Genomic DNA, 25368 nt, shown 5'->3' on the forward strand with positions numbered 1-25368 from the left:
GCACTGCAAAACAAGAAGGCAATTGGCCTAACTTCCCCTCTCAGGACAGAGTGCAACAGTGGATGGTGTCAGGCCTCTGCAGAGCTGACTGGGTGGAGGAGACAGAAAACAGGCTGGGGTCAGAGAACAGGATTAAAGGCTGAGCAGAAAATCATCACAACTGGACTTCTCTGCCTCACAGATTGGGAAACCATCTTTATTTAAGAATTGTTGCTACCAGAGTCAATAAATAACTACCAGACAAGAAATACAGAGAGACAAAGATGGGACCAAAGCTGGGGCCCACAGGAGCCATTCCATTTGGTCAAGTGTGAGTCAGGTTTGTGGCAGGATGAGGCATTGGCCGCTTCCCAGCTGTGAGCTTCTCCAAACTGTGTGTGTCCACAGGAGGCAGCCTGAAGCTCAGGGCAGGGCTGGGTGCACCCATCTAAAGACACTGGCTTTCTGTGGCTACCCAGCCCTGTGGTCATCTCTGTAAGTTCAGGGTGCCCCTCAGCCTCTGGGTACCTCTTCCCAGGAGGCCCTTTAGAATGTCCGTCTAAATCTCTCACACCCTCACTAGGGTGTGAACCAGGGAGAGGCACCACCCTAAGTGTCAACTTGGAATGACAGTGATGCTCTCCCTGTAATGCAGAAGGGCCTGACACCAGCTCAGAGAGGGAAGCAAATGAACCTCAAGGCAGCAAGGTCTTCACTCAGGGGAGATTCCCTGTTCCCCATGCAGTAGGGGCCAGCCAGGTCCTTTGGGGTGTGGTGGATATAGCATCCCACACCCATCCAGGCTCCCCCTAACTGAGACCCCAGCCCACGGCAGTCACAAGTCTCCCAAGCTCCCTATAACTGGTAGAACCTGCTTACTCTAATGTTTTTATCTCCTGATGTCAAACCTGACTCCTGCTATTTGATCACTTCAATGTTTAAAAAAACTACCTCCCAACCCCACCCTGGCTTCCTGTGGCCCCTCTAATTTCTGGGGCCTGAAGGGAAGGAGAGACCCTGACCTCACCGCCCCCCCCCTCCAGTTTGAGACAGTGGTGATCCCTGGAACTTATGTAAGAGCCACACAAATTGTGCAGAGTGGAAATTGCATCTGGCCCTCATGGAGTTACCCCTTGGTGGCAGGTGCAGTGGTGAGAGACAGGCAATCCCAAAAGAGGGAAGTGATTCATGCTCTCAGGGCAAACTCCCTCAGCTCCCAGCCCACTCCTGCAAGGCGATGAGTATGGCCTGAGACCAGCAGGGACTCTGCCTGGCTGGGGCCTGTTCACTCCCACAGGGACAACTCCACATGTTAGTTGGACTATCCTCAAGTCCCGAGGGCTCAGCCACTGGCGGCTTTCCTAGGCCTGTGCCCGACTCCCTTTCTAGGGGCCTCCTCAGAACTGACACTCACTGTCCCACATGTCTCCGGCCTGAAGCCTACTCACACCACACCTCTAGCCACTTTGCCCTAAGGGACAGACCTGCACATCCCTCTCAGTCTTGCAGGCAGTCACTAGGGAAGGAATTGCTCAGACTTGGGCAGGAGGCTCTTCTTGTCCCAGCAGTCCCTTCCCTAGAGATCAGGGCAAAGGCCCTCATAGACCCTGGTTCTGGCACAGGCCAGGCAAGGGCCTTTGGGTTCCTGGTTAAGGCAGAGCTGAGCCCCTGCACCCTGTGTGGAGGGGGTGGGAGTGATCAGAGGGGTGCAGAGGCAGGTCCTCAGCAGAGTGAAGGGCCCTGGTTGAGGGGTGTGAGCTGACATTTTCTAAAACCAGTGGAAGGTAAACAACAGAAATCTGCCCAGGAAAACAGGGCAGCACTTCAAAGTTTAAAAAACCATAACAAAATAGAGCTCTAACTGTAAACTACAGGAACCAGGGGAGCCGACTGTGGTGCTGGTCCCACAGCTCCTGCTGAGGAGCTTTCTGTTGGAGCTTCGGCATTGGGGTTCCTGTCGCACATCCACTGCCACCCAGGACTGGCAGAGAGCCTTGGCCTCTGATTGGAGCAAGAGGCTCAGGGGTTCCAGCCAACACAGCCCAGATCACAGCAGAAGGCAGACAAGGACAGGGTGTCTCCTGGGTTGAGCCCAGCCTGAGGCCATGACCCCAGGCTTATCATCCCATGATCAGTCACAGAACCCTTGAAAGCAGCCTTCACCCCTCTCCCCAACATCCACTGTGCCCCTTCACCAGGTGCAGCCATTCCACCTTGCCCCATCCCCCAGACATGCCTGGAAGAGAAGAGGAAACTGAGCACCAGTGCTCAGCTGCTATCACTGCCTAGCCTCTGCCTGGCCCCTCCGGTGGCCCCTGAGAATGGGAGGTCTTGGACAGTGGCATGCTATGCATGTTCCAACACTGACACTCTGATTGAATGCACGTGAAATGGCCCCTTCTTTTCCCTTTTCTCTGGGGAAGCGCCAGCTGCCCAACACAGCCTAGCCAGGCACTCCAGGGAATCCTGGAAGTAGGCAGGTCACCCTGCCCCTTTGTCTTTCTCAGATGATGCCTGACCCCAAGCTAACAGTCGGCCCCAACTCCCCACACCTGGTAGTGGGTGTCAGGCAGCAGCATGGCGTCTGCAAGAGAAGTGGATGGTAAGCACATGGTCCAATGCACTGCCCACCCCACAGAGGGACTATGGCCATGGCTCCAGTGGGGCAGGACCTCCCCAAGACAAGCCCTTTAGTCACACAGCCACCTCCAGTGGCGTCACTCTGGGTGACAGTGTCAGGTTGGCAGTGGTGGCTAAGAGGCTTTGTCACCTGGGTGGGAGCTGTGCCTCAGGCCAAGCCTGGAGCATGTCACCAGGTGCTGGATTTTGCTCCAGCAGTATGAGGATCACCCCCAAAGCTGCAAGTCTTTGGGGTACTGGTTCTCAGTACCTGGTGGAGGGCAAAGACCTTTCAGGACAGTAGAAACCCCATCAAGGACAGGATCAGGGTCCAGCCAAGCTGCTTCTCTGGAAGGGCTGGGCCCCCTAAGACTGAGGGAGGCCGATGTTGAGTTTCCTCAGTCACAGTCGTAAGTGTCCCCTGGGCAGGGCCTCCACCTGGGGGCAGAGGTCAGTGTGGCCCAAAGGCACCATCTCTGCAACTGAGGGGGATGGGTTTGAGCCCCTTCTCCCAGGCCTGGCCCCCAAGTCCAGGCTCTCAGGTGATGTGGGCAGAGTGTCCCTACTCTTAGGGAACACAGTGCCCAGTGCCTCTAGATTTAGGGCAAGTCCTTATGGGGATTACTAGCAGGAAACAGCACCTGCAGGCACTGTCTGAAGGGGCTTCGACACCCAGCCCCTCTCAGGCACCATGAGCCTGTGCATGGAAGGGCCCATCAGAGCTCCAGGCAGCTCACGAGCACCAGCAGGGCCATGGAGCGGGACAGGATAGTGCTGGCGTGCGGCATGGGGCGGCTTGCCGAGTTCTCCACCATCATGCTCGTGCCTAAGAGGGACCAGAGGTAGAGTCAGGGGCTGACAGCACTTCAGCCTCCTGCCTGAATGAGGCACACCCTTCCCCAAGGAGACATGGACCCCAAGAGAGGAATATCCCTGCATCATACAGCACTGTACTTCCTGGGGCCTCCCACCCTATCAGAGGCTCCAGGCTCTCAAGGGCAGGTGTGCAGTGAGCAGGGGGCAAGGTGGTTTGGGGGTGGCAAACATGTTTCTTGTATGCCCTGCCCTCCCTCTGGGGTTGTCTTGGAAGGAATGAGTCCTGGTTGCTGACCCCTGGGGCCAGTGGGGGAAGCCGTACCTCCATTCCTCACAATGTGGACTTCGGCTGGGACCCCATCCCCTCCAGGCCCTGTGGTCCTGATCTGCACCAGGGCATGCCCGATCTCCTCAGGGACTGCAATTTCGATCCAGTTTTTACTGGTGAGGTGGAGTGTAGGCCTTGGGTGCAGGTCATTCTGGTACAGCATCTGTTGTGGAGGTCAGGGGGCAGCGATGGGGGTTGCTTCCACTCTCTGTCCTCTGCTCCCATTCCAGGCACTACCTCTGACAGCCAGAATCAACCTCCTCAGAAAGTGAGCAAATAGCTGAGCTGGTTCGGATGGTGGGAAACACCTGATGTCACCCCTTGTTCCTTGAGCCCTGCCTCCCAAGCAGGACATTATCTGCCTGGTGCCACTGTCTTGCTCCTTCATGAGCTTGTGTTAGGCCACCCTTGCTCACTTTGTTCCATGTCTAAGTCCAGCTCATGTCTCCCCGCTTGACACTGTCTGTGCCTGCCCCCACCCTTCCTGACCTTATAGCCGGTGACCGCAGACTCATTGCGCTGTGGAACCACCGGATCCCACTTGATACTGAGACTGGAGCTTGAGAAGGTCCAGGAAATGTTGCCTGGAGGTTGTCGTGGAGCTGCCAGAGAGAAGGTGGCAGGCTTGCAAATGCTTCCTCATCACCTGGCCCCTTACTTATATTTTGAGGTTTGGGAACACATTCAGTGATGCACATGGCCTGCTCCCCAAACAGTGATTGGGAATTGCTTGAGGCCTCCCAGGCCTCCCCAGGCCACCTGAAGCAAGGCTTGCACAGCCCACCAAGCCATCTTCCAGTCCCCAGTCCCTGGCCTTCTGGGTGTCTATCCACCACAGTTACACCCAGAACATTCTATCCCAACTGTAAGCCCATAAAAAACAGAAAGCTAGGAAGAGAGAGCAGTACTCAGTCTCATGAATTCCACCGTCTCATGCCATCTGGCCCACTGCCTGGTTTCTGTTCAGCACAGGGCTTTCAGTTAAAGCACTTGCCTCATCCTTGGGGGGAAGCTTCACCCCAGATGGACAAGAAAGGATGTGATTTTCAGTCAAGAAAAGACTGAACAGTTGCTCTAAAATGAGAGCCGCAGGTTCCATCCCTGGAACCACAAGGTCCCCATGCACCACTGGGATCCCCCATGCCTATCAGAGTGACAGACTCACGGGATTTCATGGTCTGAATGCTGTCAGAGGGACTGGCAGGCCCAGTGCCAGCCCGGTTGTAGGCTTGAACGGTCACATGGTACTTGGTGTTGGGGTGCAGGCCAGTGACCCGGGCGCTGGTGTCTAGCCCTGCTGTTCTCACGCGGTCAGCAGCTGCCTCCTTGTCTCCAGCTTTCCAGTATCGAATCTGAAGGGATAGGGGGCCTCAGGTTTGAGGTAAGAGCAGGACCTCAACTCTGTGGCCTAAACCCAACTCTATGGCCCTCACTGCTGCCTGTGACTCCTCTCTGTGTGTAGAACCAGACATATGGTCAGGAGCTCTAGAGGGCAGGGGTGAGACTGGGCCCTTGGCCTCCATAGTGAAGGGGCTAGATGGGAGCTCCATAAGGCTAGATGGGACAGGCACAGACTTATCCTAGCGATGGATGAGAGTGAGCAGGCTGGGGAGCCAGTTACAAGGGCTGAGGGCAACATTGTGAGCAGGAGGCCCAGAGTCAGTTTCGGAACCACATAGACCCTGAGAATCTCCAGGAATGATCTGGGAGTAGCCTCTGGCAGTGTCTGACTCAATCCTTCCTGCTCCAGAAAAGCCCGGAGAATTTCTAGGACTGTGCTAAAGGACCTAGAATGTGTATTTGTGCTGGTAATGGAGGCAGGCCAGTTCTGGGGCCAGACACTAAGGCAAACTATCTATATCGTCTTGTTAGATGGAGACTTTGATTTCTTCCCAATTAGGCAGTCTGGAACCCTAGCATGGCCTGGTCTGCTTATACTCAGAGTCGGGAATGAGAGCACCCCTGGTTTCCAAATTGGGGCGTCCCAGTTTCCCTGGGATAGTGGATTCCTGCTCCTCCATCCCTCCTCCTGCTCTACTCCAGCTCTGCATCTGCTGTGCACAGCGCCTGGCTGTAGAACTGAAGCCTGGGCTACTGGGCACAGGCTGCAGGCAGGGAGGACAAGGACCTGCACTGCTCTCTGGCCGAAAGGCACCAGTGGGCCTTGGTCTTGGAATGGCCTCCCACTTTCTAGAAACCCCAAGCAGCTCATCCCAGGGCTCAGCACTTCTGGCCAGTCTGTCTCTGTGTTCCCCACCAGCTTGGTCCCAGCACCAGGTATGATGTGGCAGTGATGTTAGCCAGGCCAGAGCATGAATGAGCCCAGAAGGAGGGGTCACATCACCCCTACATCACCCCTTCCCCTTGAAGACCCAGCACCCGCCTGTCCTGCCCTGTCACCTCATAGCCCAGGAGGATGCCGTTGACGTCCTGCTGCACGGGCTCCCATGTCACGTTCATTTCCGAGGAGGAGACCCCCTTGGCCCAGACTTTGGTTGGGGCCACCCTGGGCTCTGGGAATTGAGAAACATGGCTCTGGAGACCCCGGAGTCCCTGGGTTCAAGAGACCCACTTTCCCTCAGAACTGCCTCTCCCCAGAAAGCCCCTCTGTCTCCCAGCTTGACGGAGCACCAGGTGATCCCCAGCTCCTGTGATTACACAGAGGTGAGTAGGGGTAGGGCAGTGGGGGGTGTAGAGGGAGCACCCCATTAGCCTTCAAACCAGTCACGGGCAGGCCCACCTTCCTCAGCCGAGTACACGATCGAAGTGAGGCTCTCAGGCCCCACCCCGAGGCGGTTGTAGCTGCGAATCTTGACCTCGAAGGGTGTGTAAGGCCGGATGCTGTCGTTGCTGTATACAAAGTGCTGGGCACTGGCACCAGGCACCCGGGTGCTCTGCCAGCTGGCATCACCCTGCCTGCGGAAGGACAGCAGGTAGCCGAATCCGTCTCCATTCTGGTACTCCCGGGCCATGGGCTGAGGGGCAAGAGTGTGGCATGGGCGAGGTCGCTAAGGTTTCGTCCTCTGCCCACCCAGCCTTCCTGGGGCACTCCAGGTCCCTGTAGGTCTCCCAGGGCAGAGGGGTCAGGTGGCAAATGTCACAATAGGGCAGAGCTCAGGCTGAGCCCTCTCACGTGCTGTCCAGTCAAGCACGGGATGTTAGAGATCAGGGGTCAGGACATGTCCCACCTCCCAGAACTGGGTCCTGCTTTTGGTTCTGTTCCTGCAACTCACCGTCCAGTTGATGATTAGCTCACCAGGGGCTCCGCCACCTCCACTGAGTCCCGAGGGGGCCACCGAGGGGGCTGTGAGGGCAAAGGATACAGACCAGGCTCATAAATGGACAGAGAGGGTCACAGCCTGAGCCCGCATCTGCAGAGTATGCAGGGCTCCCCTTTGTATACCCCGTGTCTTTCCTCTATCCCTCCCAAGATGGACTTAGGAGCTTAGGAGTCAGGCTGACCTGAGCATAAGTCCTGCTTCTGCAACTTACTTGCTATGTTTCCCTGGCAAGTTACTCAACCTCTCTGATCTCTGATTAGGACACTAATGTGTGTCTCAAAGTGTATAGGAGAATGAAATGAAACAAGAGAAAGTCCTCATATAAAATATGTCATAGACTCTCCATAAGTGATCACTGACCTACTCCCTCTAGCTGACTCAAATGAAGTAATGAGGTTAACGCTGATCGCTTTCGCTGAAGAGGAATCACCACCCAAGACTAAAGTTAGCGCAGAGCACTTCTTTGGGGTGGTATCCTACTTTTTATGATTTTTCTTTCTATGGCAGATGAATTTCCTGATTATCTCTGTATGTAATAAGGCTGACACTAAAACAAGCACATAGACTGTTGAATCAAGGTGTCGACAGCCAGACCACAGGCACAGTCTGTGTGTCCTCTCTGGACTGAATAATGGGTTAGCTGTGTAGAAGAAAGCAGAAAAAAGGCAAAGTGCTGCCAGAAAGCAGGTTAAGAGGTCACACCCTGGGGCACAGTATCCCGAGCTAGTGACTGAGAGCTAAGGATCAGGACACAAAGAAGCACAAAGAGACAGCAGGGACCCCATCTCAGGGCTTCGGCTGGTGAGCCCCAGGAAACTGCTCAGTGCCTATCTCTTGGCACAACCCCAGGAGGAGGACTGAGCTTTGTGCCCTAATGTAACTTCAGTTGGGAATGTCATGGACACTGACCTGCTTCCTTGGTCCTGATTTTGCTGGAAGGCCCACTGGGCTCCCCAGTGCCCAGGATGTTGCTGGCTAAAACCCGGAACTCATAGTCCATCCAGGGAGTGAGGCCCAGCACCTGGGCAGTCTCGGCATTGCCCTCGATGTTGGCAGGATCTGTAAGGCACCACTGAGTCAGGGGTCTTGATGGAGGCAGGTGGGGAAAAGGCCCGAATCATCCCTCTGCATCCTCTGGGGGTACCTGCCACATACCAAGCACCCAGAGCCCTTTTCAGGGACAATGGGAGTTAGGGGGCTCTGCCTTGGAGAGTCGGCTGGTATAGTGCATCCCTGCGCCCGCCCCATCCTTCTGCCCAGTGAGTCCTGGCCATCCTCTTAGGTCCAGTGGCCCTTCTCAGACTTGAGAGCTTCTGCAGGCTGGCGGCCTTGGCTGTCTTGGCTCTCCAAGTCGCAACCACCCACCTCCACATGGCCTGTCTCCAGGCCCCAGCGGGTGGCTCACACTTACTGGTGCGGACAGGCTTCCACTTCCCCCCGGGAAGGCTGCGCGCTTGCAGCGTGTACTTGGCAATGGGGCTATGGTTGTCGAAGCCACGGCTCCAGCTGAGCTGCACAGTGGTGTCTTCGATGTTCCTCACCACCACGCCCCCTGGGGGCCCTGGAGGACCTGCAGGAAGAAGTGGGAGCCCAAGGGTGGAACTGGGCAGCTTCCTAAGGGAGCTTCCAAGGGGAGTCAGAGGCTGCAGTACTATACTGGGACAGCAGAGGGCAGAGAAAACACAGTCAAGAGGGAGGTAGGACAAGGGGCAGTGAGGGATGTGTCTGAGCCTGTGTTTGGGGGGAGCAGGGGAAGGAGGTCAGAGGCCACAGGTGTATAGATTTCCTAGAGGTGCAGATTGCCCAGCGGGAGGCTTCCAACACTTCCAGCTTCAGAAAATTTCTCCAATCTTAGGCTGTGTTCGGGACTAAAATTTGGAACCTTTGGCTTTGGAAGACTATTCTATGCTATGGCTCTCAGTGTGGGTGCTTGGGTAGGGGATGGGGTGAGGCCGGGGTAGGCGGGCGCACCTCGAATCAGTACGGTGGCCTCCTTGGACACACTGTCCACTACCGTCTGGGCTGTGCACGTGTACTTTCCACCATGGCGCAGCTGCGCGTTCAGGAGGGTGAGATCACCCACAGTCTCCTTCTGCGGGTCAGAGGAGGGGGGCCTGGCTGAGGGCAGCCCGGGACCCCTTCCTGACCCGTCCTGGTCCCTAGGTGCCCCTGAGTCTTCTGAATCTAACTGCCCATGTAGTCATTGGCACAAAACCCCACACTGCCTGAGTGGAGATGGACAGGGAAGTGGAGTGAAGGTTGCTGGCTCCTGGCCTTCTTGGGGGCTCCAGGGAACTGCCCCTGAGGGAGGGTGGTCACCAAGGAAAAGTGGTGGCAGTGGTAGGCCTCAGAGGCAGTGGTGGCCTGGGGCCCCAGACTTGGGATAGGACAGCAGGGTGTGTGGACCAGGTGGGGAAGGACTAGGGGCGGGGGGGGGGGTGCTGCTGGGCCTCGGGCTCACTGAGCTGGCCCGACGGTAATGGGCCCCGGGCTTATCGATGTCAATGGCGAAGCCGTCTAGGGCCCAGGTGAAAGTGAGGTCCATGGTGGGGTCATGAGAGGCGTGGCACTGCAGGGTCAGGTTAGCGCCCAGGTTGATGTCAGCGCTTGAGGGGGCCAGTGTGATCTTGGTGGCATCTGCAGAGAAGACAAGCGGGAGGGGGGCAGGGATCACATGGGTCCAGGCTGGGCCACACTGTGGGCAGGAGTTTCGAACCAGGGCCCCAGGAATGGTAAAAGGCACCAGACCCTAGCTCCCCAGCCTGTCGGCAGATGTATGTATGAGCTGGATGCAGGCAGAGACACGGAAGTGCGAACTGTGGATGGTGGCAGAACCCCAGGGTGCCCTCCAGGCCAGACAGGAGGAGCGGTGGAGCAAGAACAGGGCCCAGCAGATCTCCGTCTCCTCACCTCGAACAGAAAGGATGCCCGTGCTGTTGGCTTTGCCCATGAAGTTCTCCGCAAAGCAGGTGTATTTGCCTTCATCCGACCGACTAATGTTCCTGATCACCAACGTGCCCTCCGAAGTGACCGTCACTCTGTGCCAAGGACAGAGGGAATCTGCCACAGGGCATCATGGGAAGGGCACAGTGGAGGAGGGGAGCAAGGGGAGGGAAAAGAGAGGAAGGGGAAGGAGAGGGGGTGAAGAAAAAGAGGAAGAGGAGGAGGAGGAGAAGTGTTCTTTGGGGGGAATGGGAGCAGGAACGTCTGAGGAGGAGGAAAAGGGATGGTACTGCAGGGGAGGAAGAAATGAAGGAGTCCTCCTGGGAAGGAGGGGGAGAGTTCCTGGGGGTGAGGAACCTACCAGGGAAGGAGGGAGAAGACAGTGCTCTTGGAGAGGATGGGGAGTGTTTATGAGGAGGAGAGAGAGTGTTCCTACAGAGGAGGGAGAGTGTTCTAGGGATGGTGGGATTGTTTCTGGGAAGTAGAGGATGAAGGAGTCTTCCTACAGAGGAGGGGGAGGTTCCTGCGGTGGAGTGGGAGGACCAATCTCCCAGAAAATGAGGAGGAATCTTCCTGGGAAGGAGTAATAGTGTTCCTGAGCAGGGAAAGTGCTTCTGTGAAGGGGTAATGCTCCTGAGAAAGAAGGGTCTTACCTGCTGTTGTTGCCCAGAATCTCAGTGCCTTTACTCCAGAGCACTGTGGCCTTCGGTGCTGCCCGGGGCTGGCAGGGGATAGTGACCTCCCCACCTCGGGCTGCAGGGATCAGGCGCCTTACAGGATTCAGCCTGAAATCAGGAGCCAGTGCTGGAAGGAAAGGGGGTACCACAGTTATACACAAAACTTTCAGTAGCCACTACCTTGTGAAGGTGCCACTTGATTGTGTCCCTTGGACTTTGGTGGTTGGCCTGGTGGCAACCCCCCCCCCCAGTTCAGCCTGATGCAGCTCCTGTGGTGCTACCAGCAGCCTCTTGGCTGCAGGCTCCACTTTCTATGTCTCTTTCCAACTCCCAGCCAGCAGTGCTAAATCTATTGTTTTATGTCCTGGCCCTACCTGGTGGTGCTCAGGTGATTCCCCATGGACTCAGGGAACCAGGAAGAGGTGCTGGGGGTTGCACCTGGTTCTCCTGTAACACAGCATGTACCCAGAGTACTTTGCAAATCATGAACAGGACTATGAGTGTACCGGAGCCCCCTGCTCTGAGCCCTCAGTCCTCTGCCCCACCACCTGCTATTGCAGGGAACCTACCTTAGACCCTTTGGCATTTGTTTTAAATCCCAAGACCTACCCTGCTAGGGCCCAAACTGAATACAGTCCAATCAGTCTGAAGAGTCAGAGAGAGTCCCTGACATCCCGTCCTGTCCAGCTGACCCAGCATCAAAGTGCCCTACTTAGAGACCAGCCAAGGCACAGGACGAAGATGGGTGCCAGGCTGCTACCATGTGACGGGTCGCCCTTGAAGCTTTTACTTGCTTTCTTGTTTCAACCTCACCACAGCTGGGCGGGACCATGCTGTTGACATGGAAAATCAAGAATCCAGACCAGAGAGATAATACAGGAGTTGAGCTCCTTGGCTTACCTCAACTCCATCCTGACCATCACATATGATCGCCCAAGCACTGTCAGGACTGATCCCTGACACAAAATCAGAAGTATCCACGAGCACCACTGGATGAGGTCCCCAAGCTCCCCTCCAAAATCAAGAAACAGGGGCTGGAGCCATAGCACAGCGGTAGGGTGTTTGCCTTGCATGCGGCTGACCCAGGTTCGATTGTGTTTGATCTCCAGCATCCCATATGGTCCCCCAAGCCAGGAGCGATTTCTGAGTGCATAGCCAGGAGTAACCTCTGAGCGTTCACCAGGTATGGCCCAAAAACCAAAAAAGAAACAGTCACAGAGAGGAGTAGTCACTGGCCTATAACTCAAGGGGCTGGGTTAGAATCAAATCTACTTGGTTTAGATTAGGGAATTTTCAATGCCTCTTCCTACAGTAGTCGACTGAGCTACTATTATCCTAGAAGTAGTCACAGAATCTGCTCTGGACCCTCAGTGGCCTTGTTCCTTCCTGAAGCGCTGGAGTTCTGCTCAGAAGCTGTCAGAAATCTCAGGGAGCTGTCCATATGTTTGAAGGTGTGCGAGCATGTGAGAGCATGTGTGCATGAGTATGTGTATGCACCTGCATACTGCAGTACATATGTGAGTGTATACGTGAGCAAGTGAGGCAGAGCCCTCCAGTTCTCCCTGCACATCCCTGCCCCCGGCCTCTTACCTTGCACAGCCAGTTCTGCGCTCGCATAGACGGTGCCATGCTTATTCTCGGCAACGCACTGGTACATGCCCGAGTCCTGCAGGCTCAGCTTGGAGAATCGCAGGTCACCGGCTTGTACCTCCACACGGTTCTGTGCACAAGAGTCAGCAGGGCAGGGCAGTGAGGCCAGAGCTCGGAGCCCAGGGGAAAAAAGCAGAGCGAGGTGAGAGCTGTGGGAACTCTACCGGGGTGCTGGTCCTACTCCTGGGAGGCCTGGCACCGAACCCCATAATTCAGAGAACCTCCAGGCCTCTCACATAGTAGAAGAACAAAGCAGGCAGAAGCAGTGGGAATGCAGTTTCTGCACTGTTTTCCTGGACCCACAAAGAGTCCAAGACCCAATAACTAGTCTCTGGGCAGGCCTCTAGTTATCCAGCCTGTGACCAGGTTGTTCTAGGAGGGAAAGAAGGGGAGACAACCATGCCCCCTGTGGTGCCCTGATTGGCTTGGAGGAGTTATCGCTCTTGTGGGGGTTGACCAAAGGGGCAAGGGGCAGGTGGACACTGCACTGACCACATGAAAGGGAGGGAAAAGGAGTATACTACCTGGGAGGCCAGAGGCTCCCCGTTCCGCAGCCAGCGCACTGTGGGCCGGGGCTTGCCTGCGGCCGCACAGCCCCATTGCAGGTTGGATCCGATGTCAGCCTCCGTGTCTGAGATCACTTTGAGCCACTCTGGCTGAGCTGCGGGGACGCGGGAGAGAAAGGCTGAGCCGACTGGCAGGCGCCTCTGAGTCACTCCAGGGAAACTCAGAGCTGTGGCCCTAGCAAAGGACGGCAGAGGGCGCCTTTGGCTTTCAGATCCAGCTGGGCATAAGAAAGCTGCCTCTTGGCATCTATCTATCTACCCAGTGGCTGTGGCAGCCATTTCAATCATTCTCAAGCTATCCTTGTACTTTTTTATTGCCCCTGCTGTAACAGGGAGCTGGCCACAGGGCAAGCCCCTTCCTTCCCTCACCCAGCACAAACCTCCAGGAGAAAGCTTGAGTAAGCGGCCCTCCTTCTTGACTTTGGGGTGGGCTTGTTGAGGTTCAGGCAGGGGATGAGCAGCCCAGCTCTGTACCTTGCACAATGATGCGGCCCTGCACAGTGTCTCGGCCTTTGGAGTTTTCCGCTTCACACTCGTAGGTGCCCTCGTCTGCAAAGGTGACGCTGGGGATCTGCAGGGTGGGCTCGGCCCCGGCCCATTGTGGGGTCAAAGAGCCTTCTACTTTGCGCCACTTGATTCTGGGCACAGGACTGGCAAGGAGACAAAACAGAGGGGGATGATCTCTCTGCACTCTCAGGCTGGGAAGGAGCAAGAACAAGGGATCCTCTCCCCAACCTCTTCCTCTCAATTCTTTCCTCCCCTCCCTCCCCCTCTTTCTCTTCTTCCTCTCTCCCTCCTTCATCTTCCCTCCCTATTTTCTCCTTTGCTCCACATGGCCCCTCTTCTGGGTCTGTCTCACCAAGATCCCCTCCCACTCTCCCCAGCAGGGGGCCTGAGCTCTCAGTGATCAACCTGAAAAGGTGGGCTTAGACTGAAATCACTTTTTCTTTGCTGGAAGGAGGTTCCTTAAGCAATGATCAGGGGAACCCAGTAACACTCAGCCAGGTTCTCAGGACCAGCTGTACTTGGGAAGTTCCAGGGCCACCCCAACAGTCTGCAGAGACCATATGGTGGCAGGAGGAACCTGGAGCATCCATATGCAGACACAGGCACTCCGGCCCTATAAGCCAACCCAATCAATCAGAAGGCTAAGGGCCAATAATGGCCCTTTCCAATTCTTAAGGGCAGTTTTCTTGAAACCCAGTAACTCTCCACAGTGCAGGCAGCATGCTGGAGAGTTACCATAGTTGGTCTGAGGAAAGGGGGTGTCAAGGAACCATCAGGTTCATCCATTCTTTTGTTGGTTTGTTTTTAGGGCTACACCCGGAAAAGCTCAGAGGTTACTCCTGCCTCTGCGCTCAAAAATTACTCATGGCAGGGGCCAGAGCGATAGCACAGTGGTAGGGCATTCTGCCTTACATGAAGACAACAAGAGGAGGACCTAGGCTCAATGCCTGGCATTCCATATGGTCCCTTAGCCTGCCAGAAGCGATTTCTGAGCACAGAACCAGGAGTAACTTCTGAGTGCCACCTAGTGTGGCCCTAAAACCAAAAAAAAAAAAATTACTCATGGCAGGCTCGGGGGGCCATATGGGATGCCAGAGATTAAACTGGGTCAGCCACATGCAAGGCCTACCCACTGTGATAACTCTGGAGTAATAACTCCATCCCTGGCTCATCCACTCTGTGAGCATTTATTGAGCACCTACTGTTTGCTTGTCCCTGTGACATTGTCTGAGAAAACATATGTATGCTGTAATTTTGAAACATATAACTCTCTGTGCCCATAGAACACTTGGTAAATGGCACAATTGGTTTTGCTTTCTTCTGGTGCTGACACAAGCTTGGGTCCAGAGTCAAATACAAGTAAAGTGGTTCTGCCTGGGACACTGTCCCAGGTTCTGCTCCAACGTCAAGGGCACTGATTCCTCCTCAGTCCTGCGATGCCCCCTAGACCAGTACTATCAGCACCTCCATGTGCAAATGCAGAGGGGTCAGAGGGGTACAGGGAAGTGTCCCTGTCCCAATCAGTGAGAGTTGAGACTGGGTGTGTGCTGTCCCTTAGTGGTGCCAAACTTGGGGCTTGAAACTGCACATACACACCCCTGTGACCAAAAGGGCCTCTATTCGGGCACCTGCCAGACCTTGAAGGCCACTAAGCTTTTCTGCTCTTTCCCGGACTCCCCAACCAGATCCTGCCTTCCTTCATCACTTACTTCCCAAAGGCAAAGCACTCCAGGGTGACCTGCTGGCCCAGTAGTGCGTAGGTCTCTGCAGGGAAGCGGGCCTTGATGGTGGGTGCAAAGAGACGGGTGTCTGTGGACACAAGGCGTATGGGGGTGGCGCTGAAATGTGTCTCTCTGCACCCTCCAGAACTTCTGTCCCTGCCCTGGACACTGCCTAGAACTGCGCTGCCACCACCCACCCCCACACACCCGCCTGACCTCCAGCTGCCAGGTTGAGTTGAGCGAATTTGCTGAAGACGCTCTTGGTGGAGAAGTCCAGGTGGCTGGTGGCCAGGCACGAGTAATTGCCAAGATCTGAGGCATTGGTGCGAGCGATGTACAGGTTCCCCGTGGTCTGGGACACAAAGTGTCGCCCGTCCGTGGGGATGAAGTTGGGAAACTCATTGAGGAGCCAGCGATAGGAGAGACCTGATGGGGTTGGAGTAAGCCAGGTTGGGAGCGTGCATCATGCCATTGAACCCAACTTGGCTACAGGCCCAAAGAAGTACAGCCTTTGTGTTAGAGTTGTGGCTCCAATGAGAGCCAAGAGATCAAGGGAGGTGTGACCGTAGGAGACTCAGAAGCACCGAGAACTGGAATACAGGTCTGGGTTGCCCAGGAACACTCACCATAGCCCTGCTGAGCAACTGCTGTCCACCAGCTGCCACTCACCTGGGTAGTGGGCAGGAGGGTCACAGGGTAGCATCACCCCCCAACCTTCATGTGTCTTCACAGGGCCCCGCTCCTCCTTGGAGAATTCCTGCAGAACTGAAGGTAGACAAGCCTCAGACCTAACCCCAGCCTCTGGGGAAGAGCAAGAAGGGGAAGCTCTGAGAAGCAGCCAGGTCTGCTCCAGAGACTTTCCAAGCCCCCCTCCCTAAGACTCAGGCCTCACAGCCAAAGCGAAGCACAGCCTCCCTGCTGAGCACGGTGCCCACTGGGTTGGAGGCCAGGCACTGGTACACCCCCGAATCCTGAGCCTTGCTGGGCCTCATGATGGCCAGGTTGCCACCCACCAGCTGGTGACGAGAACCTGGCTCCAGGTTCAGCTCCGTGCCATTCATCTTCCACCTGCAGGGGTAGAGGGGACTCTTGAGGAGCCAGTGGGGAGGAAGCAGGGCTCCCCTCAGACCCTGCCTTGAATTGGTGGAGGTCCTGGGCAGAGGAGGATCTCTGAGCCCTGTGGGGCGCAGCCCCTTGAGCCTCACCTGTAGGTGGCTGGAGGGTTGGCACGTGCGCGGCATGTCAGCGTCACCTTCTCCTCTGTGGACTCTTCTGGGAACAGCAAACTCAGGGGCTGCTCTTCAAAGACAGGCCCAAAGGTGGTCGGGCCCCCCTGGGCTGAGTTCTGAGCTGCAGGGATTGGAGCACAGCAGAAGCTTGAAACCTGGACAGCAAGCAGGGATGTCCTACACAGGACTAGACACACTGAGGGGATTCTTCTGATTCCATCCACAGCACTGCTGCCAGCCCTGGAAGAGTCTCCTGCAAGATGGGACTAGCAGTCTCCTTCTGGGGGTCAATTACCAAAACTAACCTGTACCCAGGCCTGAGAACCTGTGCCTGCCTTCGGTCTATAGGAAGTGTAAACCACATATGGCCCCGACCTTGAGGGCTTGTGTCCAGTGAGGGGGCTGCATGCCAAGGGATAGGAGCCTTGGGTGGGGGGTTTGGGTGAGGGGACATGGGCAGAACTGAGCTCAGCCCAGAGTTGGGCCTGAAGTCATGGGCAATGCGTGAGCTGGGAGAGGTTCCTTCTAGGTCCGCAAGAAGGGACTGGGCACTGGGCCTTGTAGAACCATTTGGACCTCACACAGGGAATGGGAAACATAGGACATGGGGTTCTAAGAGGTGGCAAGTGGAGTTTCCCTTGGGACAGATGGTCCCTTTCTTATCACAACCAAGCTTTCTGGGGAGGGTGTGACATAAGACAGGGGTGTAAACAGGCAGGTCAAGTTCTGAGGTTATCATATGTGGGGACAGCTGCTCTGTATTTGTGGGGTCACACAGAAGCTAGGCCCCCACCTTCAAGCTTCCTATCTCTCCAGGTGGCTAACTTCAGGGTCCCCATTGGCCACCTCTTGTTTGTTTGTTTTGTGGGTCACACCCGAAGGCACTCGGGTTACTCTGGCTCTGTGCTCAGAAATCACTCCTGGCTCAGGGGACTATATGGGATGCCAGGAATCGAACACATGTCCATCCTGGATCAGCAGCATGCAAGGCAAATGCCCTACCATGGTGCTACCACTCTGGCCCCATTGGCCACTTCTTGACCTGCCCATCACACCCCAGTGTTAGCTGAGGCCCAGGTGCCGGAGACAGCAACTGTGAAATGCTCTCAGCTATGGACAAGGTCACTCCTTGAGACATGCCCCCACTGGCCCAGGCTCCACTGCCGGTACAAGGCTTCTTCCTGTGGGTGCCCCAATCCCTCAAGCAGAAAACATGCATACAACCTGGAGCTGCCCCTGCTGTGAGCACACTGCACATCTATCACAGAGCAGGCTCTCCAGGACACCCCTATTCTCAGATGCCCCCCAGCAGATCCTCACACACTGACTCCTGTGGTTGCTAAATGAGCCTGCTGAGCTCACAGATTCCCTGGAGCCAGTGCTGGAGAGCCCATCTAGGGTAGGACCCACAGCAGAATCTACCATAGAGCCCAACCCTGCTGGGAGACTAACTGTCACAGTTCCCACTGCCCAGGGCCACTGATGCAGGGGTACAGCTCTGGGCTGAGCATGTTCAGACATACACTTGGCCAGCGCTACTGTGCATGGCACCCAGCATGCTCCAGGGCTCCCTGGGTACCAAACTCAGGGCAGAGGAACCTGAAGAGGACTGGGGAAAGACCCACTCTGGGAGTGGCTCTGGGAGGTCACAAAATGCCTTGGGAGTGGTACAAAGGGCTGAGTGGCCATCCTGTAATATAGCACCATTGCACCTGAGTGTCACCCCCAACACGCACCCCTCTTGTGCCACTCACCCCTCCATAACACTCACCCCACATGAAACTCACCTTCCCCTGAAACTCACCCCTCCCCTAACTTTCACCCTTCCCATAACACTCACCATTCTCAGACACTCACCCTCCCCTACGCTCCCCTCTCCCTGAAACTAACCTCTCCTGTACCCTCATCCTTCTGGCACTCACACTCCTCTGGCACTTACACATATCTCCACACATGCCCTCACTCCCCTATCTTGCCTCCTACCTCTTTGTCTTTCTCCCCAACTCCTGCAAACCACCCCTCCTTGCTGTACTTGTTCTGATTCTGTCTTGATTTTCTAACCTAGACATCATGGCCCCCAGATTAGGCTTGGGTAACCCCAGGAAGAAGGGAGAGGAGGCTGTGTTCTGGAGGGAGATGCTGCCCTCCTGGCACTTAACATGGGGTCTCTGCACTGAGCCAGGGGTTTGTGAGGTGTGTGGGCCCAGGCACCCCTGGAGCCACCTCAGGTATGTGGAACCCACTAAATCCACCAGGGCAGGAGCCACACCCTTCCAGTTTCCTGGGTGGGTGCAGTGAGGGATGAAGCCAGCACCTCTCTGTGGGTGCAGGGTGGGGTGGCAGCTAGGACAGGGTGAGTGGCCAAAAGGTTCAGTGTGGTCTTACCAGATGGACTAACCTTTAACTAACCTTTAAGTGTGGTCCCAGCACTGCTGGAACAGGGAAGAGTGGCCAGAACCCCAGAAGGGGCATTGAACAGTGGGCAATGGGCTTTATCTTGGGGAAGTCTCCAAGTGCCTTGGTATGCGCTGCAGGCAGGAGGAGAGGGAGAAGCTGTAGCCCCACAAGTCAGGAGAAGCAGAAGCTCATTTTGGGTTGTCTCTACCCCGCACTGCCAGAGCCCATCTGCCCCCATCAACTCCACAACCTAACACAAGTGCCTTGGTCTGATCATTCTTCTCTGGTCTGGGCCCACCTTGCTCTACTGTGCCCCTCCAAAGATATTCCCCAACTCTGTCCCCTTGCCAGGCCTCATTACCATCCTAAGAAGTGTCCCTAATTTCATGGCCTGTCATTGCATGCCTGGAGCTCCAAAGTGGTCCTGGAACTTCATGGGATAAGAAAGTGTCCTTCGGGCCTGGACCAGATCTCCCTGGGCTGTGGTTGGGACTCAACTGAGCAGGGAGGACTCCTAGCACTTCAGGAACTGCTCCCAGATCTGAGCTCAGAAGTGACCCCTGGCAGTGTCAGGGGACCATGTGGTGCCACGGATCAAATTAGAATCAGAAGCAAGGCCAGTTTCTTTTTTTTTTTTTTTTTGGGGGGGCCACACCCAGCATTGCTCAGGGGTTACTCCTGGCTGTCTGCTCAGAAATAGCTCCTGGCAGGCACAGGGGACCATATGGGACACCGGGATTCGAACCAACCACCTTTGGTCCTGGATCGGCTGCTATGCTGTGCTATCTCTCCGGGCCCCAAGGCCAGTTTCTTAGCTTCTGGTCTGTCTCTCTCTGTGTCTCTGCCTTTCTCTATTCCTAGTCACCTCAGAATTAATTTTTATTCAACTCTACCTTATTGGGGTACATGTCCAGTGATCTCTATAGCCCAATGAGTGAGCCCAATGTCTCAAAGACATTTCCCAAGGCCATGGTGCTCAGGCCCTGCCCTGTAGTGCAAAACCACCATGGCCATCCTGGAGGGCTTAGGGAAGAGCTGTCTTCTGTTTGTTCCTGGGCCACACCTGGCAGTGCTCAGGACTTATTCCCAGCACTGTGGGGGACCATGTGGTGCCCGTGACTAATCCCTTGCCCTCTGAGGATCAATCCTCTTTTATCTCCTTTCCTCTCCTCAGACTCCAAAGGGAACCAAAGAACTTTCATGGAAGAACTTTCTTTTGCTAAGGAACCAGCTTCAGTAATACATATGTTCAGCCATGGGTATTTCCTGAAGCAACTCAAGATCCCCAGTCCAGTGACCTTCTTACCTGTGAACAGGACAAGGGCCACGATGACCATAGGCAGCAGGTGTGACTTTCTCCCAGAAGGTGTCCCCATGGCAGGTGTTGGATCCTTAGGGCAGGGTGCAGGCAGAGGCTGGGAGGGTACTGGATGGGGACAGGGAGGAACTCAATCACTGTCCCTCCTGCCCCACACCCCAGAGAAGGGTGAGGCTGCAAGCCAGATACTGACAAAGGTCCTCTGGACAGGGTCCCCTCACTGTAGTGGCCCTGAGACAGACAAACGGTCAGTCTGGGCATGCTGTCCCTGGACATTTCTCTCCCTGGGTGTCCTGTCCCTCTCTGGGTGTACTGTCTTTGCTTGGTGTGGTGTCTCAGGACTAGACTGGACAGGTGACAGGAGCTCCATGAACTCTTCCCCACTCCCCAGAATAGGTCTAAAATTCTGGGGCTCCTGCAGGGGCCTTCAAAGATCTTTCAGTCATCCTATGCTCACCCTCCACCCATTTTGTCTGCTCCTGAGGAGCAGAAAAGGGAGGGTAGGGTATGAAAAAGACTGCAGGAGGGTAGGGTAGGAAAAGGGAAGAGGAGGATGGGCGGGAAAGCCTCAGGGGTCAGGGAAGATGTGAGCTGGAAGTTGGGTGTGTGGGTGGTGGTGACAGATGGCTCCACCTCACCAGCGCCTCTCACACCTACTGCCATCCCTCCCTCCGTGCTGCCTCCCCCTGGCACAGGCCATCAGCTTGCCAGCACCATCCAGGCTCCGACATTCCAGCACTCCCATGACTGCTCTCTTCCAATGGAGCTTCCTTCTTGGGGCTGCCCATCAGGAAGCCTGGCAAACATCAAGCTCAGCAGTCTCTAGAGCTCTGGGGGCTCCTTTTGAGGTGTTGGGACATTTGCAGTGCACAAGGGACCAGGTAGGGGCTATGTGGGGATTGGGCAAGGTTTGGTTGAGGACCTGACAGGGGTTCTGAGGGGACAGGGCAGAGGCCCCTTTAGTGTCTCACTAACCAGTGACGATAACATACTTACACAATAACACAACACACACATGATCACACACATAGTCTCTCACACATTCAAAATCCATACACGCATACCACATTCACAGCAACTCACATACAAGCACTACATACAATATACACACTGTACATAAAGTCACAAGTTCATACGAACATGCACTAATATACATGCACACACGCACCCATGTTCTATGAGAAAGTTGTGAGCTCCCAGGTAATAGAACTGGAACTTTCCTATACTGTGCACCCTGCCCACTTTTGTCATGCCAGCCTAGTGTGTATTGGGGGTTCAGACCAACTATGGTCACATCAACCTCATGTGTACTGTGGTCCCCCAACAGCCTGTGGTCACACCAGTCTGGTGTGTACTGGGGGCCCTGATACTTGTGGTCACACCAGCCAGTGTGTAATGAACTAGGGGCCCCAACCACCTGTCTCTGTCTGCAGTCATTCTCAGAGCCATGTGATCTTTTCCCACAGCACCTTCTCTGGCAGGTTCGAGGACATGTAGGGCAGATCCAGCCTTTCTCTGAGGAGAGAGGCTGCTGTAGCTCTGCCAGGCTCAGGGCCTGGCCCAGCAGATGTCCTGTCACATGGGAACAGGCCCAGACTGGCACAAGCAGGCATCGTCTGTCACCACTGGAGCCTGACTCTATGGGAGTGGGCCACTTCTGGATTCAGGGGTACCAGGGGAACCTAGGAAACACAGGACTGGAGACAGCTGGGGGCGAATGGCTAAACCAGATACTGCATGTGAGGCGTGTCAGCCTGGGACCTTGCACTGTGCAGGGGTATATCTTTGAATAATGCACTCTTCAGGGGTGTGCGAGAAAAGGAGAGTCTAGAGGCATCAATGGTAATGATTGACACTGTACCAGGACACAGTCCAGACTGTGCCACCCTCTCTCGGGTCCCCACTGTGGGCTGGTGCCAGCTCAGTGTGCCCTGAGCACAGCCCACATGACTGTCCCCTCCTACTATGCTCCTCTCCCTTTGAGCCATGCAGGACAGGAGTCTGTTCCCACATCAGGCTCTTGGGGTCTTCTGGCTTTCACCCTTGGGACTGGGGAGTCTGGACTTTGACCTGCGCCAGTGTCTCTAATTCTTTTGTCTATGCCCTCTGCCCTGGAGACCCTTAACATGGGGTGTGGTTCATTGTGGGTCCCTTCTGACCTAAATGTGAGGCCAGGCTAAGACTCCAAACTCTGTTCCAAAAGAGGACAGTTCCTTATTGGGCAGTGGCGAGTCTTCATGGAGGTACCTTTAAGGATCCCCAAGCAAGAAGGATGATTCCCCTTCAGCCCCTTGGCCTGAACAAGGGTCAGTTTTAGCCTGCCTCCTCACTCAGACTAGCTTCCACTCTGAGGCCCAGATGAACTGCATTGGACAGTCTCCAGTCACTCTAAGCAGGGCTGAAGTGCTCTGCAGCACTGTGCCATGTGCTGTGGGTGCTGTACATTCGGCTTGTACATGCTAGTGTGCAGAGTATGATGTGTGTTCTGTGCAATGTATGTACTATGTGAACTATACTGCTGTGTGTGCTGTATTGATTTGTGAACTGTATACTGTGTGTGCCATGTATTTTCTTTGTGTTTGGTATGTGAGTACAATGTGTGCTGTTTGTGTTGCATATACTTTGCACTGTACGTGCTATATGTTGTGTGTGTAATGTATGTGCTTCATTACAGTATGTACATATTGTATGTTCTTAGCTTGCTGGGTATACCGTGTGCTGTGAGTTGTGTATACATTGTGTGTATATATGTTCTGTGTATGCTGTGTGTGCTGTAGGTATTTTGCTTGCTGTGTTTACTGTGTTGATGTGTCTACTACATGTGTTAGGTGTACTGTGCTGCCTGTATACTAGGTTACTGCTGCACTATTTGTGTTATACTGTATAGTATGTGCTACACTCTGTGGTGTACTGTGTGTGTGTGTGTTTGTGCCACACTGTGCCCAGCCAGGTGCAGGCAGAGGAGGGGAGAGATGTATCAGGAGGGCTGTCGAGGGGTGGGCTCACTACATGACCAGCAAGGAGAATCCTTGCCCCTCTTTGGTGAGTGCAGTAGCCCCGAATCCTATGCCTCCTGCCATGAAACCCCAGGAACACTTTGTGGCTCAGCGACCAGCTCAGGGCTGCTGCTGATCTCATGGCAGGAGTCCACTAGCAACATGCAGGAGAAGGAAACTCCCTGCTCCAGACAAACCTCTCTCCCCCGGTGCTAAACCTAAGAGTAGTGCCCTTAGATACCCAAGGCCCCTTGCAGGGGAGAAGTGTCTGCTGGCTGGACCGCAGGGGCCCCCGTACTTCACCCTCCGCTAAAGGTGACTTGAGGGTATTCCTGGGTTTCCAAGAAGCTAGGTGGAACCCCCTACTGCTGAGCAGTCTGCTGGGATATGCATGTGCTTGTGGACAAGAACAGGCAGAGAAGATGCTGAAATGAGCGGAGTCAGGAGTGAGGTCTGGCAGTGGACCCAACAGGATGGAGATGAGGGGTGTGTTGGGCAGCATGGAGATGAGGACATGCAGGGAACGGGACAAGCATCCTCTCCCCAACTGAGCAGGATGAAGTGACCTGGGTGACTGAATCAGGGAACAGAGGTTCTCAAGGGCAGAGCTTGTGGGAAATGAGGTACTTTGACCTTGTGACAGAAACTTGACTGCTTCTATATCCTGGCTAGAAAAGGGTCCAGTATAAGGCACCCCAGGAAGGCCCAACCCTTCCACAGACCCCTCCTTGGCCTCCCTCCCCCAGCATCGACAGCACGGTCCTCAGCCACCCTTTGCTGCACCTGAGCCCTGGTTGCTCCTTCTCAGCAGAGGCTAAGCAGACCCGAGAGGCTCTGGGGCCTAAGGGCTGGGAAGGGACCTCAAGATCCTAGCCCAGCTGAGTAGTGGAAGATGAGGTTCTCCTCAGACTAAGGTGGAAGGGAGTTCAGGGAGTCATTTGGAGGGAAAGTTTGGAGCAGATGAGATGAGAAGGGCTGAGGGAAGGGTGGGACAGGCATGGAGAACAGCCCTGTGTAGGACTGGGGAAGTCACTAAGCTATGCAGACTAGGGCACACAAACAGCCCCACGGACTTCTGAATGCTTTTCTGCTTTTCCCTTGCAGCATCAATCCCTTTGCATGTTCCCTCCCTGGATCCGCCTCTCTGCAGGCCTCCCATACCTGTCTCCCCTACTGAGATGGGAACAGCAGAATTCACCCTAGAGAGCCAGCCATGGAACTAGGTTGTGGACTGCGTCTCTGGGAGGGTCCTAGGTTGAGCAGCAGGGGGCGACATGTGGCTCTGCCCCAGACCCCTTTGGAGCAGCACCCCTTTTCCTGAAGGAAACCTGAGCTGTGGAGAAGGGAGCAGAGCTACAACTGGGGGCTCTTCCTTAGCCCTTGGAGGGCTGTGACTTGTCCTGGTGTCTCCCACGGCCCTGATCCTGAGCAGGCCTTTGCCTGCAGAATTTGCCTTCCCAGCTTCTCCACCCCCCGAGTGAGGACTTTGCAAAGAGGTATCCCTGCAGAGACACCCGAGCAGTGCCCAGTCAGGGCATCCAGTGGGGTCTAGACACTTGTGGGGCAGCAGGGACTTGGGGACTGCTTTGGCCCTTGTGGAGACCTCCTGTTCATACCCTGGGCGCAGTGGTGGAGGTGAGGGAGGTAGGAATTCGGACACACACACCGCAGGAGGCCAGATTGGGTGAGAAGGGGCCTTGCAGGATGCCCCCATATAGACAGAGGCACGGGGCAGACACTGTGGGTGAAGGCGAGAGGTCAGCCTGGCCCAGAAGCTAGAACCCCAGTTCCAGCCTGGCCTCTGCTCCTCCCAAGTTGCAAGGAAACTGATCATCTCGGAGCCCCAGTGCAAAGCAGCTCCCTGGGAAGCCCCGGCGGGAAACAAAAGCAGGAAGGCACCTACCTGAGGTGAAATCAGGGTGTCGGCTGGGGCAGATGGGCGCTGCCCTCGGCGGAGCCCGCGGGCCTGCCTTCCTCCCTGCTCGCCTCTGCTGCGGTCCCTGCGCGCCGTGTGTGTGCGCGTCCCAGTCACTGCAGCATCTCCGCATCAGGATGTGCTCCTCCCTCCCTGGCTCCGCTCACTGGCTGGCTCTTCCTCGGCTCTGACCCCCTCCCGCTCTCTTCCCGTCCCCACCCTCCTGCCTTCCCCCTCATTTGCCGTCATTTAAGGGCCAGGGAGCGAGCCGGGCGCCGCATCTTCCATAATGCATGGGCAGCCGCCGCCTGCGGGGCGCTGTCTGGCCCCAGCTCGCCCATTCCTGCTCAGCCCTGGAGCTGATGGGGCTGCGACAAGGGAGTGGCGAGGAGCAGAAGGAAGCAGAGCTCCGGTCGGTCCTGTGCT

The 25368-nt window shown here is 55.6% G+C and overlaps 2 protein-coding genes across 3 annotated transcripts in view; one reads left to right on the plus strand and one right to left on the minus strand.

Annotated features, from left to right (window-relative positions):
• The window catches only part of IGFN1 (immunoglobulin like and fibronectin type III domain containing 1), a 72117-nt gene extending 68824 nt beyond the window's left edge, over positions 1-3293 (plus strand). The window contains exons 24-26 of the mRNA XM_049770789.1: positions 2178-2287; positions 2487-2581; positions 3230-3293. Coding sequence (XP_049626746.1) covers positions 2178-2287; positions 2487-2581; positions 3230-3293 — 269 coding nt within the window. The remainder of the gene's footprint in view (positions 1-2177; positions 2288-2486; positions 2582-3229) is intronic.
• CNTN2 (contactin 2) lies at positions 167-25128 on the minus strand. Of its 2 annotated transcripts, XM_049770620.1 has the most exons (23): positions 24931-25126; positions 20020-20139; positions 16293-16437; positions 15980-16155; positions 15757-15852; positions 15304-15513; positions 15076-15175; positions 13334-13509; positions 12818-12954; positions 12234-12363; positions 10620-10770; positions 9934-10061; positions 9485-9660; positions 8995-9115; positions 8435-8593; positions 7933-8082; positions 6976-7046; positions 6483-6717; positions 6143-6255; positions 4908-5094; positions 4232-4344; positions 3737-3905; positions 167-3424 (listed from the first exon to the last, which is right to left on the minus strand). In XM_049770620.1, the coding sequence occupies exons 1-23, from the start codon at positions 25073-25075 to the stop codon at positions 3315-3317; spliced, it is 3318 nt and encodes a 1105-aa protein (XP_049626577.1). In that variant the 5' UTR covers positions 25076-25126; the 3' UTR covers positions 167-3314. The 2 variants fall into 2 exon arrangements, with proteins under 2 accessions (XP_049626577.1, XP_049626576.1); XM_049770619.1 differs by having other exon boundaries at positions 167-3905; positions 24931-25128.
• Positions 25129-25368: the final 240 nt, after the last annotated feature.

This window comes from Suncus etruscus, chromosome 3 (genome assembly GCF_024139225.1).
Source record: "Suncus etruscus isolate mSunEtr1 chromosome 3, mSunEtr1.pri.cur, whole genome shotgun sequence".
In the NCBI taxonomy this organism is placed as follows: domain Eukaryota; kingdom Metazoa; phylum Chordata; class Mammalia; order Eulipotyphla; family Soricidae; genus Suncus; species Suncus etruscus.